This window comes from Myotis brandtii, unplaced genomic scaffold, assembly GCF_000412655.1.
Source record: "Myotis brandtii unplaced genomic scaffold, ASM41265v1 scaffold79, whole genome shotgun sequence".
NCBI classification, from domain to species: Eukaryota; Metazoa; Chordata; class Mammalia; order Chiroptera; family Vespertilionidae; genus Myotis; species Myotis brandtii.
The window spans coordinates 6138181-6153169 of NW_005371173.1; the positions used below are offsets into that span (position 1 = coordinate 6138181).

Here is a 14989-nt window from a genome sequence, read left to right on the forward strand (position 1 = left end):
TGAATAGTAAAAAGATATGTCAAGATCCTAGCCCCAAGAACTTGTGACTAAGATCTTATTTTGTAAAACAGTCTTTGCAGATGTAATTAAGTTAATGATCTTGAAATGAGATCATCCTGGATTATCCAAGTGAGCTCTAAATCCAATAGCAAGTGTCCCTAGAAGAGACAAAAAGGGACGTAAAGATGAGAAGGTGAGATGAATTCAGAGGCAGAGCTTAGAGAGTTTTGCAGCCAGGGCCTGGAAAAGCTGGAAGAGGCAGGAGTGACTCTCCACTTGGGCCTCCACAAGGAGGTTGGTCCCACCATCACCTTAATTTTGGACTTGTGGCTTCTAGTACTGTCAGAGATTATGGTCTTTCTATTGTTTTAGGCTATGGCGTTTGTGGTCATTTGTTACAACAGCTCGAGGAAACTAATACAAATTCTAAAGTAAATAAAGCAGACTGATGGAGGCCAGATGCTGGAAGGTGTCATGTTTTCAAAAGCATATTCTTTGCAAGGAAGAGGTGACAGGAGCAGCACCCAAGGTCTCCCTCAGAGGGACAATGCAGAGGGTGCTCTTCTTTTGTTACCAGCTGAAGTTTGGGCCCAGAGTGGATACCTATTTTTGTTGCCTGCCAAACATCTCTTTTCATTTCTTCTGATTAATTAAAAAAAAAAAAGCCTCTTTCCTATGCAGGACCTACATGTTACTCAAGTGGGGCTGACTCCCTCCCTGTAATCCCCACCATCCAGCTCTCATTCACACAGATAGACAAAGATCCACAGATTCACCAATCAGAGAACCCCATCACCCATACACAGTGATTGGTTCATGTGATTCAGCACAAACCAATCAGAGACCTCCCTGGGAATTTTCTTCTAGGATCTCTGAGAAAAGACTTCCTCTGTCCACTAGGGGGCTCTGCTAGTGGGATGTGATGCTGGGGCTGTGGTCCCCTGACGACTTCTGTTAATTAAAGTGACTCAGTAGCTTTTCTTCTTTCCCCTTTTTGTATAAATTAATTCTCAGTCTCTCTTGCTTATAAATGAAAGGACTCTAACTACTATGAGGCCCTGTCCAGCTGACCTAGTCCAGACCACATAGCCCATAGGATTCTTTTTGTCTAGCCTGTACAGAAGTCTGGAGTCTGACCTGCTTTTCAAAAAGCACCTCCCCTCCCACAGTGGGTCCCATCTTACTTCCTTCTTAGACTCATAAAGGGGAGAGAGCAGGTCTTACGGTCACAGCCATGAGGGAGAAGAAAGTAGCGACCCAGAAAGAAAAGAGTCAAAAGAATCAAAGAAAGACAAGAGAACTTTAAAGAGACACTGAGTCCCCAAACAAACAGCTTTTAACATCTTTGTATATCCCTTTGAAAATTCAATTCCCTAATACAGTGCCCCAATTTTGTTCTTGGCTTTAACCTCTATCAGTGTTTCATTCCCTGTCAATCTCAGTGATTTGGTGTGAGAACAGAACTGATCCTCGCTGACTCAAGCTGGGAATGAATTTATCAGAAGGCTGGAGAACTGGTCTCAGAAAATGCACAAGAACAAAAAAAGGGGAGGGGGTGTGAACTGACAGAATTACAGCCAAAATCAGGCCCTGGGCCAGTGTGGACTCAGGGCTCCATGGCCAAAGGCTGACATCACTCTTTCTGGGACCAGAGTGCTGCTGCCCTAAGGAAGGCTTCCTACCCCCGGGGAAGCATCAAAACTCCAGGAAGGATACACTTTTTGGCTGAGTCTGTGTCTGTGTCTGTGTCTTATGCCCAAGTCAGGAGAGGTGCAGATGGAATGTGTTTCAGGTGAGTTCTGCCTCCCACTGAAACGCCTATGGGGAAATTTCCTGAACATACATTAATTTTAAAATACCCCCTTTTCCTCTCTCAGGATGAAGCAGAACAAAAACAGTTTGGAGATTACCCCAGTGACTCCACACCTTTTTGGTTGAGTCTCTGTCTTATGCCCAAGTCAGAGAGGAGCAGATGGAATGTGTTTCAGGTGGGCTCTGCCTCCCACTGAAACGCCTATGGGGAAATTTCCTGAACATACATTAATTTTAAAATACCCCCTTTTCCTCTCTCAGGATGAAGCAGAACAAAAACAGTTTGGAGATTACCCCAGTGACTCGATTGTGTCACAATAGTGCCCACTGATGTCAGACTGGTTCAGGGAGAAAAACAAGGGAAGCATTTACACACCTCATTAAAAAGTCCTGTTGAAATTCAGTCACACTTAGTTTTGCGACTTAGACCGAAGCAGAGAAAATTCCAAGATGTGAATATTATCCCGTGAGAGGGATATAAAAAGGACCGTGACTTATAATGGATGTTAACTTGAATCAACCATGATCCATGCCTGCGGGAATTCAAACACCCTTGTGATGAGAGCAACAGCATCATTTCTGCTGTGACCGTCTCCTGCGGCTTCATCTCTTGAAGACAAAATTGGATCCTTTGATGTGAGGCTCACTGGCTGAGGCTCTGGGAGCCTGGACAAGGTCCTGGACATAAAGGAAAGAGATGCAGGGATCTGGTGGCCAGGACATGCTTGTGGAGTGGATGAGGGAGGCCAAACCTTGGAGTGAGGTTCAGAGAGCACAGCAGCAGGGACCATGAGAGAGAAGTGCAGCAATACACTCAAAGGATAGACGAGATGAGGAGGGAACTGTTGCAAGCTGAGATAGGTCTGCAGTCAACAGGCAATGGAGGAAAACTGCACACCTGGGAAATGGGGAAAAGGCTAATGAAACGAGGAGCTGGCAGAAGGAGACTGGCACTTAGGACAGACAGGAATGATAGGGTTCATCTCTGTTATGGAATGAATGTGTCTCCCCAGATTCATATGTTGAAGCCTTAACTAACCCCCAGGGTGATGGTCTTCGGAGGTGGGGGCTTTGGAAGGTAATTAGGTCATGAGGATGGAGCCCTTGTGAATGGGATTAGTGCCCTTATAAGAGATACAACAGAGCGCTCTCTCTCTCTCTCTCTCTCTCTCTCTCTCTATAGCAAGAAGATGGCCTCCTACAGGAAGAGAGCTCTCACCAGAATTCGACCATGTGAGCACCTTGATCTTGGACTTCCCAGCCCCTGGAACTGTGAGAAAAATAAATGTCTGCTGTTAGAACCACCCAGCCTGTGGAATCTGGTTATGGCAGCCCTCCAGTAGGACAGTCTCTTACTGCTGGCATCTAGAAAATGGAAGCCTCATCTGTGTCCCCTTGCTGTGTATCCACTGAACAAAATCTTTGTAAATTTTTTTACTGTGGAACATCTACTCTGGTCCTGGCACTGGGCTAAGGGCTGGATGCTGGGGTTGCTCCAATAGGATGTCATCTAGTCAGCTCCCCTGTGACAGGCATTTCAACCTCATATCTAAGCAGGTCTGGGGCAGACAGAACAAGTGCGGGCAGAAAGGAAACCAGGGTGATATGCCAGGCACACAGTGTGGAGATGGTATGGTAGCCCATGCTGAAACTGAGCTCTCCCTCCCTGCACCCCACTTCGAGGGGCAGGGTTGGATAGTGGTTAGGGACACAAACTCCAGCCAGACAGCCTGGGCTCTAAGCCCAGTCATGACACTTACTCCTTGAGAAGTTCTGGTTAGGATCTTGATCTCTCTGTGCCTCCGTTTTCTCATCTGTAAAATGGGGGTAATCATAGCACCCACCTCACAGGATTGATGTAAAGATTGAAATACAAGAGCACCTCGCATGTAGCAGGTGCTGCCCAGGCCAGCCATTATCATCAGCTCAGATTTGGTAATATTGTTCCTCTTTAGAATTATTATCTTTAAAAGAAACATCTCAGAAACATATCTGGTCAACATGGAATTTGTAAAAATAATACATTTCTTCTCATGCTAAGCAGAGACCTCATCAAGATTCTCTGGAATACTAGACTTTTAAAATAATATATTTGAAAATAAAGTTTAACAGGATGAAATTCTTAACATAAATCTTAATTATGTGCTCGCTGGAGCCATAATGTCTTTTGTTTTGCTATCACATACCATAGCCAATTGTTAAAATTGTTCCAGAACCATCTCAGACCTCAGAGAAAGGTTTAGTAGGCGTGAAAAGAGAAAGTGTGGAGGGAGGCCAACTTGTTTCTAAGGGATGTTGGGTTAGTGCCCCAGATCAGAACCCTGGGGATAACCTGGAAATGGGAGAATTGCTTCAGAGAAGGGTCTCTTGTTCCTCAGTCTCTCAGAGCTTAGCCAAGGGGCCTGTTTAGAAGCTGCAGCTACATGTCAGCCCCTGAGGAACCCTGGGAGAGGCTGCAAAGACAAAGTGTTTTTTAAAACCAGGAAGAATAAATAGAGTATCAAATTCATGCACACACATAAAAAAAATAGGAGGAGAGAAAAGAGGGGGGAAGGGAGGGAAAGGAATGGAAAGAGAAGGAAAAGAGAAAAAAACAAACATGAGGTCTTAGAAGATACAAGAAAGGGAGACAGAATTAAGTTATTTCAGGCATTCCTTTTTTTATAACTTGACATGAAATTTAGAAGGTTCTCATCAATAGAACATGGGGTGTGTGCTTGTGGTTCCAGCCTTCCCTTGTGCTCCCCTTCCCCTTTCTCCATCTTCCTCTGGGAGGAAGAAAGGGTCTCCCCTTCTCCCACACTTCTCTCCATTACTGTCTGTGCCATCAGCATCTCCGAGCATAACTGGATGCAGTGAGCAGATTTGGGGGAGTGGTGGAGGGACCAGGACCCCTGGACAAAGTCCCATCAGAGCAGAGGGTGGATGGGGTGCAGCTGAGGTGCTGGTCTATGTCCCTTCCTAAGTCAAGGTGTGTGCACCCCAAATCCCCTGATCTACTTCCCCCAACTAACAAATGCTGTCACACATTCAGCAATGTCTAAATAATGCTTGCAAAAAAGTGTGAAACACTATTAATAAGGTTAAAAATAGCCAAGCAACTGCAATGCAACCCTTATAAGAGAAAAATAAAATAACCTGATCAATAGGAGTCACTCAGATTTTAAAAGTGATACATTTTACATTTTAGGGAATACAGTATCATTATAGTGTAGAGTCTGATTTGAAAAGTTGGATTAAAGTAGTGTATAGTTAACCCCTTTTGTATAACCTCTTTTGAGCTTTAGAACCTACTTGAATTCTATCTATAATTCTCTTCTTCATAGATGAAAATAAATGGCACACATACTAATACTATTAGAAAAGTTTCTTTTATTTGTAATCATTATATCACTATATTTTTATTGTATCATTGATTTTACTAAAACCTATTTCAAAAAATCCTTTGTCGCCATGACATTTTAAAAGTGTGGGTCTGAAGGACCCTGTACTAATACCATCTTGCATATTCATAATGCTTGGCAATATCCAAATGCTTTCATATACAAAATCTTGATTCTTCTAACAACCTTTCCTTACTATAGATAAGGAAACAGGGGATCAAAGAGGCTGACAGTTCAAGGTCACATAAATAGTAAATTTTAAAGCTTGAAACCAAAATCTGGGCCTCTCCCACCTCACCCACTGGCATTTTCAACCTATCACGTTGTAAATTGGATTCCTACGTTGAGCAGAATAGAGTAGGTGATATTTGAAGAGTGTTTTATTTTACAAGTCAATTTTATAAGGTATTCGTTCAAATTTTGCAATATTCTCATGATTTCCATGCACTTATATTCTTACCCATGTATTATGTTAAAGAAATTTAGGTAACCTGTTAAAGGTGGGAATGAAATGTCAGAACGCTCCCCTGCTGGGCTTTTCAAAGAAGCTCAACAGTTCAACTTAAATAAGACTTTCATTTTTTAAATGTTATTATAGAAAACCATACCAAAGTTAAGTTCTTCATCCACTTTTTAAGATCTACCTTTAATCTGAGGGGAAGAAAAAAAACGAGAATGAGAATATATTGATGTTGTAACAACCCCCAAAAATCAATTTAGAAGTCATGTCTTTGTCCATCAGCAACTGTCATTCGTTTGTACCCTACGCTGGGCAGAGCACCCAGAATGCAGCCCAGTCTTGCTGCCATAAGAATCGTCCTTTGGTCTGAGCACACCCTTCTCCCCAGTTGGGTGGACTAAGTAGCCAGGTCTCCCAAAGACCTAGCTAATCAGCATGTGAAGTCTTATGTAACTCCTGTCTTGGAGAAGGAAGTTCATAAAATAAAATAACTTTATCAAGCGGTGGTACATATTTTACAATGGAATATCACTAGACCATAAAAAAGAATGACAACTTACCATTTACAACAACATGGTTAGACCTGGAGAGTGTTATGCTACGTGAAATAAATCAGTCAGAGAAAGACAAATGCCCTATGATTTCACTTATATGTGGAATCAAAAGAACAATATAAACAAATAAAACAGAAACAGACTCCTAGATGCAGAGAACAGACTGGTGATTGCCAGAGGGGAGAGGGTTTTGGGAACTGGGTGAAAAGGTGAAGATATTAAAAAGTGCCAATTGGTAATTAAAAAATAGTAACAGGGATATAAAGTAAAACATAGGGAATGTAGTCAATAATATTGCAATAACTATGTATGGTGCCAGGTGGGTACTGGAAATATTGGGGGAACACTTTATAAAGTATATGATTGTCTAACCACTATGTTGTATACCTGAAATTAATACAAAATAATATTAACTATAAACTGTAATTGAAAAAAATACATATATATAATAAAAAAGAATAACCTTATAACTTAACTAAAACACATAGACCTCAGACTTTTTAAAATGTGGTATCGACCCAACTGAAAAAAGAAATGCAGCGCATGAGCAATTGAGAATTTGTATATTATGATTATAATTGCAATGCATAATCTGCCCAGTCTCCATCTGCAGGTCACAGCCTTGTGCAGCAACTGTGAGAATGAATTATGGAAAAAGTTCCTAGAGGAATAAATTTGGACTTCAATATATTCTTGAGTTGACAGGATGGATTTATCAAACTGGTGGAACCATAATCACTTTTGATTTGATGGCCACAGAATGTATGTATACCATATATCAATGTCTGATTCAAACTTAGGTGCCTAGTAAATATTTGTTGAATGAATAAATATTGCAAAGGAATTTAGGAATTCAAACATGGCCAGATGAACCCAAGTCCTGCTCCAATAACCCAACCAATGCTCTGTGGAGAACTGGAAATATTGGGGGAATACTTTGTAAAGTATATGATTGTCTAACCACTATGTTGTATACCTGAAATTAACTATAAACTGTAATTGAAAAATAAAATACATATATATAATAAAAAAAGAATAACCTTATAACTTAACTAAAACACACAGACCTCAGACTTTTTAAAATGTGGTATAGACCCAACTGAAAAAAGAAATGCAGTGTATGAGCAATTGAGAATTTGTCTAATATGATTATAATTGCAATGCATAATTTGCCCAGTCTTCATCTGCAGGTTGTGAATGCTTTCCACAGCCTTGTGCAGCAACTGTGAGAATGAATTATGGAAAAAGTTCCTAGAGGAATAAATTTGGACTTCAATATATTCTTGAGTTGACAGGATGGATTTATCAAACTGGTGGAACCATAATCACTTTTGATTTGATGGCCACAGAATGTATGTATACCATATATCAATGTCTGATTCAAACTTAGGTGCCTAGTAAATATTTGTTGAATGAATAAATATTGCAAAGGAATTTAGGAATTCAAACATGGCCAGATGAACCCAAGTCCTGCTCCAATAACCCAACCAATGCTCTGTGGAGATCTCAAATCACCCAATCATGTGACATTCCTCTCTGGTTAGTAGCGAGAGCCTCTGGTCCCACTGGAGTAGTGCAGAAACAAGTGAGAAATGGAGGAGCAGGAAAACCTAGCTTTCATTTTTAACCTGATTTTTTTTTTTTTTGGCTTCCAGTGCTTCTGCTCATTAAACAGAAAAACAATTAATTATTCCTAATTTTCAAAACACTTTGCATGTTAACTCATTCCAGATGCAAACAACTTAAATCACTAGAGGGTATGTGGTGAACAGGGCCTAGTTATAAAAGGAGGTCACATAAAAATTAAAACACTAAAGAATAAATAGCCCATGCTGTCCAGGGGGATGAGCTATGCAACCCCAGTAAAAATTAAAACCAAATTGCATAAACTAATCAACATTGCAAAACACATTCAACTCATCTCCATACAATGCAGTTATCCTGATAGGTGCTTGGTTAGTGTGTCTATGACCATGTCCATGCCTGCAAACAACCGCTTACAACACCATTAGACTTTGAACAAATAAAAGCAATACAGACCTGTGCATGGCTAGCATTCAGGCCCCCTCAGATGAACAAGAAAGAGTGCTCCATTTCTGGAACATTGTATTTGATCTTGTATCTTAGAAAACCACATTGTTTTATACTATATAAAGAATTCTTCTTCTCCTTCTTTTTCTTCACCCTGAACTGGCAGATGAAGACATTTCGAGATTATCTTCCTTGCATCAAGGTCCCTTTGGCCAGCAAGTGACAAAGGATGGATGCTTTCCTTCAAGTTTTTGTTGTTTTTGGAGGCAGCTATCCCTAAGGAGGAGGCTGATGGTGGCTGGCTGGTCTGCAGATCCTTCGGAAACCTGCTCAGAAACGATTTCCTGGGTTCAGAGTTGACCACAGTGCACCCTGTGTCGACATTGGTCTCTGCCTCCATCTTCTCAAAGGCATTTTCCCAACCAAAGACCTTCATTCTGGCCCTGGGTTCAAGGTGGGAAGAACACAGAGGCAGTTGGGCATCTATAGCTGGACTGCTGACCTGGGATGAGCAGCCAGGGCTTCTCCACAAGGTGCCACGAGAGCTGTCTGATGCTGGGCTCCCACTGGGCTCCGGAAATTCCAGAGAAGCCGCTTTGAACCTCCTGCCCCGGCTCCTTCGCCTTCTCAGCTCTAGGGTCCTCCTTGTGGAGACCGGGGTCACCCTGGATCCCTGGAGAAGCATGTCAGCCTCGGGGTTGCCATTCGGAAAGGAAAGCTCGCTGTTCCTAACACCAAGTCCTGGATTTGACTGGATCTACCGGACAGAGTAAAGATGAACAAATGTAACCAATGTTATCTGGTCACTACATGCTAAGAATAGACTGTTTTAGTCACCCTCTGCCAGGCCATGCCCATAACTGACATTCAATAAGTCGGGTGAATTGAATAGAAGCAATAAACACAATCCTTCAAAATGCTATGCTGCCATCTTTGACATCATATCTACCTTTGCATTTGATCCAATGATGTCTTTTCTTCTGGGAATGGAAACAGGCCTGGTTGTTTGCATATTCAGAAATCGCTCGGGGTTGGTATTAGACTGCCCAACCTGGTGGAGGAAATCCATCCTCATTTGGGTAAATCCCAACAAGTACAATTGCTGGATCTTATGGTAAGAGTGTGTTTACTTTTGTACAAAAATGACAAACTATATTCTAAAGTGATTGTGCTATTTTGCATCCCACCAGCAGTGAATGATAGTTTCAATTACTCCTCATCCTCACCAGCATTTGGTGTTGATGGTTTCTTTTAAGGGTTCACTTTCTAATTGATTATCTTTAAATGCATGGTATGAAACATTAACAAATGTTAACTTCTGAGACCAAATTTTCAACAGCAAAACAATGAATGTGTCTGTGATATTTGAAGGAAAACTACTCAGTTATCTCATTTTTTCCTTTTTTATTTTTCAGAAGTAAAAATGGGCAAATCTGTAAGTTTGTTTCTTGGGGATTTTATGTAATTTTTTAACAACCATGAACAAAAAGAGAAGCCTGCATTAGTTCCCCTAACCCCCTAAGCAATTTCAGAACAGAACAAAATTGGTCTTGAAGCCAAAACAAGCACCAAGACATCTCAGGGTGTCCAGGAAGTGCCTGCCTGAGCCAGATTGGAAGTCACTGTGTCCTGCTGAGCCAGCCCAGTGCCTCCCTCTTCTTAGCTCTGCTCATGCATCCCATGGCCCCTCTACTGGGCCTTATCGTCTTAAAATGCTCCACCTCTGAAAGACTCAATTTAAACCTAGCACTCTCAGGCCATCTCTGACCTTCAGCTCAGTTCTCCAACTACATCTGCTCTTGAATATCAATACCTCCTTTTCTTTCTCTTCTAAATTTTCTGCTTCCTGTCCATCCATCCTTTCTCAGTGTCCATTGAAGGAGGCTTTCCCTCTGTTAGCTTGTTAGTTCTTCAATGCTAACCTGGGCCCTCTTCTCTTCTCACTCTACACACTCTCCCATGGCAATCCCATTGACACCCATGTCTTCATGATTATCTAAATGACAAAGGCTCCCAAAAGTATAACTACAGCTCAGATCTGTCTCTTAAGCTTCATACCTATCTACCCAAAGCCCCAGCTCCTCAAACTCCACATTTCAAAATTGATGTCACCTCCCTCCTCACACTAAATCTGTTCCATTTACTCTTTTTCTTGTCTCAGATGATGACAACATTAGCCCATGTTACCCAGGCAAGAGCATCATCTTCCCTTTTCTATCCCCAATGTCACCATTCCCATGGACTCTACCTTCCAAAGATCTCTCAGATCCTCTCCATGCCCACCGCCATTAACCCTAAGGCTGTCATCATCTCTCATCTGAATCACTGCAACAGCCATCTGAAGGGATTCCCCATGGATGCTCCTACCTCCCTCTAATCCAAGCATGTCAAACTCACGACCAGCGGGCTGCACACCTCATTTAAATAATCCCTTCCCCACTTCACCACCAGAGGAGTTTGAAACAGTTGTGATCATGCCATCCTCCTGCTTTAAGGGCTTCCTACTCTTCTTGAGATTAAGTCTTAGCCCTTTAGGATGGCCTACCGCACTCAACACAGTCTGCCCCTTCTTACTCCAGCCTGATAATTCACCACTTCCTGCCTTTCAAGCTCCACCGATCAAACTTGAACTTCTTTCAATTTGTTGGACATTGTTTGTTCTTTCCTAATGCCAGAGTTTGTGTATATTATTCCCTCTGTCTGAGATATGTCTCCTCTAATCTTTTCTCCTAAAAACTCCTACTCATTGTCAACTCCAAGCTTACACATCATTTTCTCTTGGAAGACTTCTTGATATCACTGAATCTGAGTTAGATGCCCCTAAATATTGGCTCTGCCATTTATTACTTGGGGGACTTCAGACAAATTACCTAATCTTCCTGTGCCCTTGTTTCCTCATCTATAAAATGAGATAACTAAGTGTCAGTGTCACAGGGTTTTTGAGAGGATTAAGTGATAATAGTGCCTGGGGCATAGTAGTGCTAAATATGAGTTGGGTATCATCGTAATTAATACTATTGCTACCTCTCCTACCAGCCTATACTTTCCATATCATAAACCACACTGTTTTGCACTTGCCTGCTTACTTCTCTGGATATTCCTCCAGACTTGGATGTCTAGAGGAGAGGGATTGTATATGTCTTCATCACTGTATTTCCAGTTCTTGGCACAGTGCCTACCACATGGTAAACAACCACTAGATATCTGTTGGATAAATAAATAAAGCTAAATCCCCCAAATGTAAAATTTTGCACATAGAAATGTAGAACCTATAAATTAGGCCCCTAATTATTTGACATTAGGTATTTTAATTATCAAGAAAATTAAAAGTGATTTTATCACATGGCTGGCCATTTCTCCAATCTTTTTAAGAGGAGGAAATGTCAACTTTCTTTTTTAAAAGAAAGTTCTAAACTCCTTAGACCATATGGCAAAAGTGAGTACAACATTATTAAAACAAAAATGCAGATGTGTGCAGTTGGAATGAGGCATTTTTAGAAGAAACAATGCTGAGTGGTGGAGATATATCCCTTGAGGGAGAACAAAGCGCCTCCTGCCAAAATAAATAAATTGAAATGCATTTGTAAAAATTCTGATCATTTAGACCCCATCTTTCTAAGAAATGCTTGTAAAATGTTACAAATTGAGAGCTAGCTTTTTTCAGGTTTCAGGGAACAGTAGCAACTATCTCTATGAACAGGAAGATCACTTGTCACTCAACTGATTCTAAACACTTCAGAAACAAGAAAATATACATCACTGAAAAATGATTAAGCTTTTAAGGGGCAGTCTGACATCATCCAGGGAAAATAATATTGTCTTTTACTGAATGTGGTTCCAAGAGATAGCAAAAAGGATTTCTCCAAACGGAGGAGGGAGAAATAGCAAGGAAATAAGTTATAGAGATAGTAAGCAGCCCCCACACAGTGCCAGGCTTGCTTACTTAAGAGCTGAAACCAGTTTCTTTCAATTAACTGATTATTTTAACTGATTAACCCAAACCACTGATATTACCCTGCTATCCTATGGCAGCCTTCAGAGAAATGCCCACCCGTGTTCTTCCAAGGCAACATAAGCCGAACTATTGAGAGTGAGAGCGTGGGAATGGGATAGAAAGTGAGAGAGAGAGAGAGAGAGAGAGAGAGAGAGACAGACTAGGTGTGGGGTAGATTAGGGACAGCGATGGAGAATGGAAAGAAAATGAGCAAGACAAAGAGAGAGGAACAGAGTCCGAGTGAGTGCAGTTGAGAGACTTAGAAATGAGAAAGCAGACTTCAAGAAATGCTATAGAAGAAGAAAATGAATTACTTCATGAAGAACTATGTTCCTTTATTTTAATGGCTAAAAAGGACATAAGGATGAACTTAGCTCCATGTCTGTTAATAAAATGAAAAGAAATGCATGCTTGTTTACAGCAATCTAGCTTCTGGAATACACATACTTTCTGAAGAGACAAACTTGTTTCCTGAGAACAAGCAGTCAATCAGCAAATGGTTCAGAAGCAGCTGTCTGTCCACAGAGTCTGAACTTGCTTATCTGTCCCATGAGGGGGATTTTACAAGATCAGTGACTCTCAACACCACTACATGCTACATATTAGAATCATCCGAGGAGCTTTTTAAGAAATGCCCGGGCCTGGGTGTCCCTGGAGATTCTCATCTTACTGTCCTGGGTTTTTGTTTTTTTAAAAATATATTTTATTGATTTTTTACAGAGAGGAAGGGAGAGGGATAGAGAGCCAGAAACATCAATGAGAGAGAAACATCGATCAGCTGCCTCCTGCACACTCCCCACTGGGGATGTGCCCGCAACCAAGGTACATGCCCTTGACCGGAATCGAACCTGGGACCCTTCAGTCCACAGGCCAACGCTCTATCCACTGAGCCAAACCCGTTAGGGCATGTCCTGGTAATTTTTTAAAACTCCCCAGGGGTTCTTAGACACAAGCTAGGCTGAGAACCCCACATTCAATCATCTCTCAGGCCCACCTTGAGTGTAAAATCACACCATCCCATGTGTGTCTACCAGGTCACAGAGGCAAAACAGAGATACCTGAAGCAGAATCTTGTTGCCATCGTAGTCCTGCGTTTGCCACCTGGTGCGGCTGATGGGGACGCACGGATGGGGGAGGAGAGGCACTAACTGGCCAATCTCTTGGACCTTGAACTGCAGCACTGACGACTCTTTGGGGTCCACCGACATTCCGAGGGGCAGCTGCTTCAGGGACAGCTGCAGGGCGAAGCTCTCGGTGGCGTAGAGCACGAAGAAACAGAAGTTGCTCTTCTGCGGGGTGGCTTCCCTCTGCAGGATCATCTCGTAGAGGCTTATGGCGTCTTCGTAGTTATCAAAGGTGCAGTAGAGTGTCACCCGCAGGACCTCGGTGCCGCAGTGCACCTGCCTCACGCCCCAGACGGGCATGTGGTGGTCCAGAGTGTAGAACTCCTGGCCGGCGAGACTGTAGGGACACGGGCCGCCCTGCAGGCTCAGGGCGGGGTAGCACTGCCAGGGCCACTGCCGCAGCGAGTGGAGAACTCGAAGCAGCCGCTCCTCGCCGCGGCTGTGGTGCAGGAAGAGCAGAACAGACATCCCTGGGAACCGGGACCGCTTGGGGTGGCACTTGTCATAGTTTTTCACGGCACTGACCCGCTCTGACACCATAAAGAGACGGACCTCTGGGCAAAGGCAGCCCAGGAGCTGGTCCAGAGCTTGCTGCAGGAGCGCACCCTGCCCAGAGCTGGCCAGCAGGTGGACAGTCATGGCCGGGGGCTCTTGGGTCTTGTCCATCCTGGATTGCGGGAGTTTGACAACGCGTGGAGGATGTCCCAGCTTCTGAAATGAACGAAGGGGCGGGCGGTTCTCAGCCGGGAAGCCTTCAGCTATGTCAGCACAAAGCTCTTCCCTGTGGTCCTGGCTGCTGGTGCTCCCACGCGAGAGAAGCTGCCCAAATCCGGGCACCGCAGCCTCCACGCCACCCGGCAGCAGGGAGGGTGATGTCATCCAGCTCGTGCGTCACTACCCGCCTGTGTCGGGCTTTTTCAGGCACTCCCAGGCTTTCTATTTGACCTAAAAGCCTGCTGTCCTGAGAAACACCCGCCTGGGTGGTTCTTACAGACACTCAGTAAAGGAAATGGCCCGGCAGAAAGGAACCTGAGTCCCTCTGTTAGACTGATAGCAATCTGTTTAGTTGAAAAGACATCCATTTTATGGGCCCACAATGGGCTCTGGTTTCCTCCTCACAGCTATCTCTCGTGTTTACAGTAGCCTGCCAGGCCACCTGAACACAATGACCGCTTTCAGACAATTCTCCAAACTTGTCCCCTTGCCAGGATTTCCCCCCCTCCATTGTTGTGTGTGTGTGTGTGTGTGTGTGTGTGTGTGTGTGTGTGTGTGTGTGTGTGTGTGTGTGTGTGTGTGTGTGTGTGTGTATTAACAACTGATGCTAGGGCATTGAAGACAAGATGTTTTATCTAAATACTTTTGACTGTTCACTGAGTAATTTGCTCTACAGCACAGTCTGAGTGTATGTACTTAGTCTCTCTTAGTCACGCCAATTCCTTAGAAAGCATGGGAGCTTTCCAATGTCAATAATAACACAGGAATTGTTCATATTTATTGAGGATCTGCTAGGCACCAGTCATAAACTGTCCTAAGACTACATACAATGATTTAACCCTCCAGCAAACGTATGAAGAAGGGACTGTTATCTCTAAATTACTGATGAAGAGACACAAAGAAATTTAAATAACTTG

At 42.9% G+C, this 14989-nt stretch overlaps 1 protein-coding gene across 1 annotated transcript; it reads right to left on the reverse strand.

Moving 5' to 3' along the window:
* Nucleotides 1-7841: 7841 nt before the first annotated feature.
* On the reverse strand, nucleotides 7842-14130 carry FAM124B (family with sequence similarity 124B). Its single transcript, XM_014531026.1, has 2 exons — nucleotides 13293-14130; nucleotides 7842-8997 (listed from the first exon to the last, which is right to left on the reverse strand). Exons 1-2 carry the CDS (start codon nucleotides 14022-14024, stop codon nucleotides 8356-8358), a joined length of 1374 nt encoding a protein of 457 aa, XP_014386512.1. The 5' UTR covers nucleotides 14025-14130; the 3' UTR covers nucleotides 7842-8355.
* Nucleotides 14131-14989: the final 859 nt, after the last annotated feature.

Bases quoted from the DNA above. Each gene is read 5' to 3' on its own strand.
- FAM124B (XM_014531026.1), bottom strand. From the start codon at position 14,024: ATGGACAAGACCCAAGAGCCCCCGGCCATGACTGTCCACCTGCTGGCC. The intron at 8,998-13,292 runs GTATCTCTGTTT...TCTGTCCGGTAG, and splicing joins GCAACAAGATTCTGCTTCAG to ATCCAGTCAAATCCAGGACT.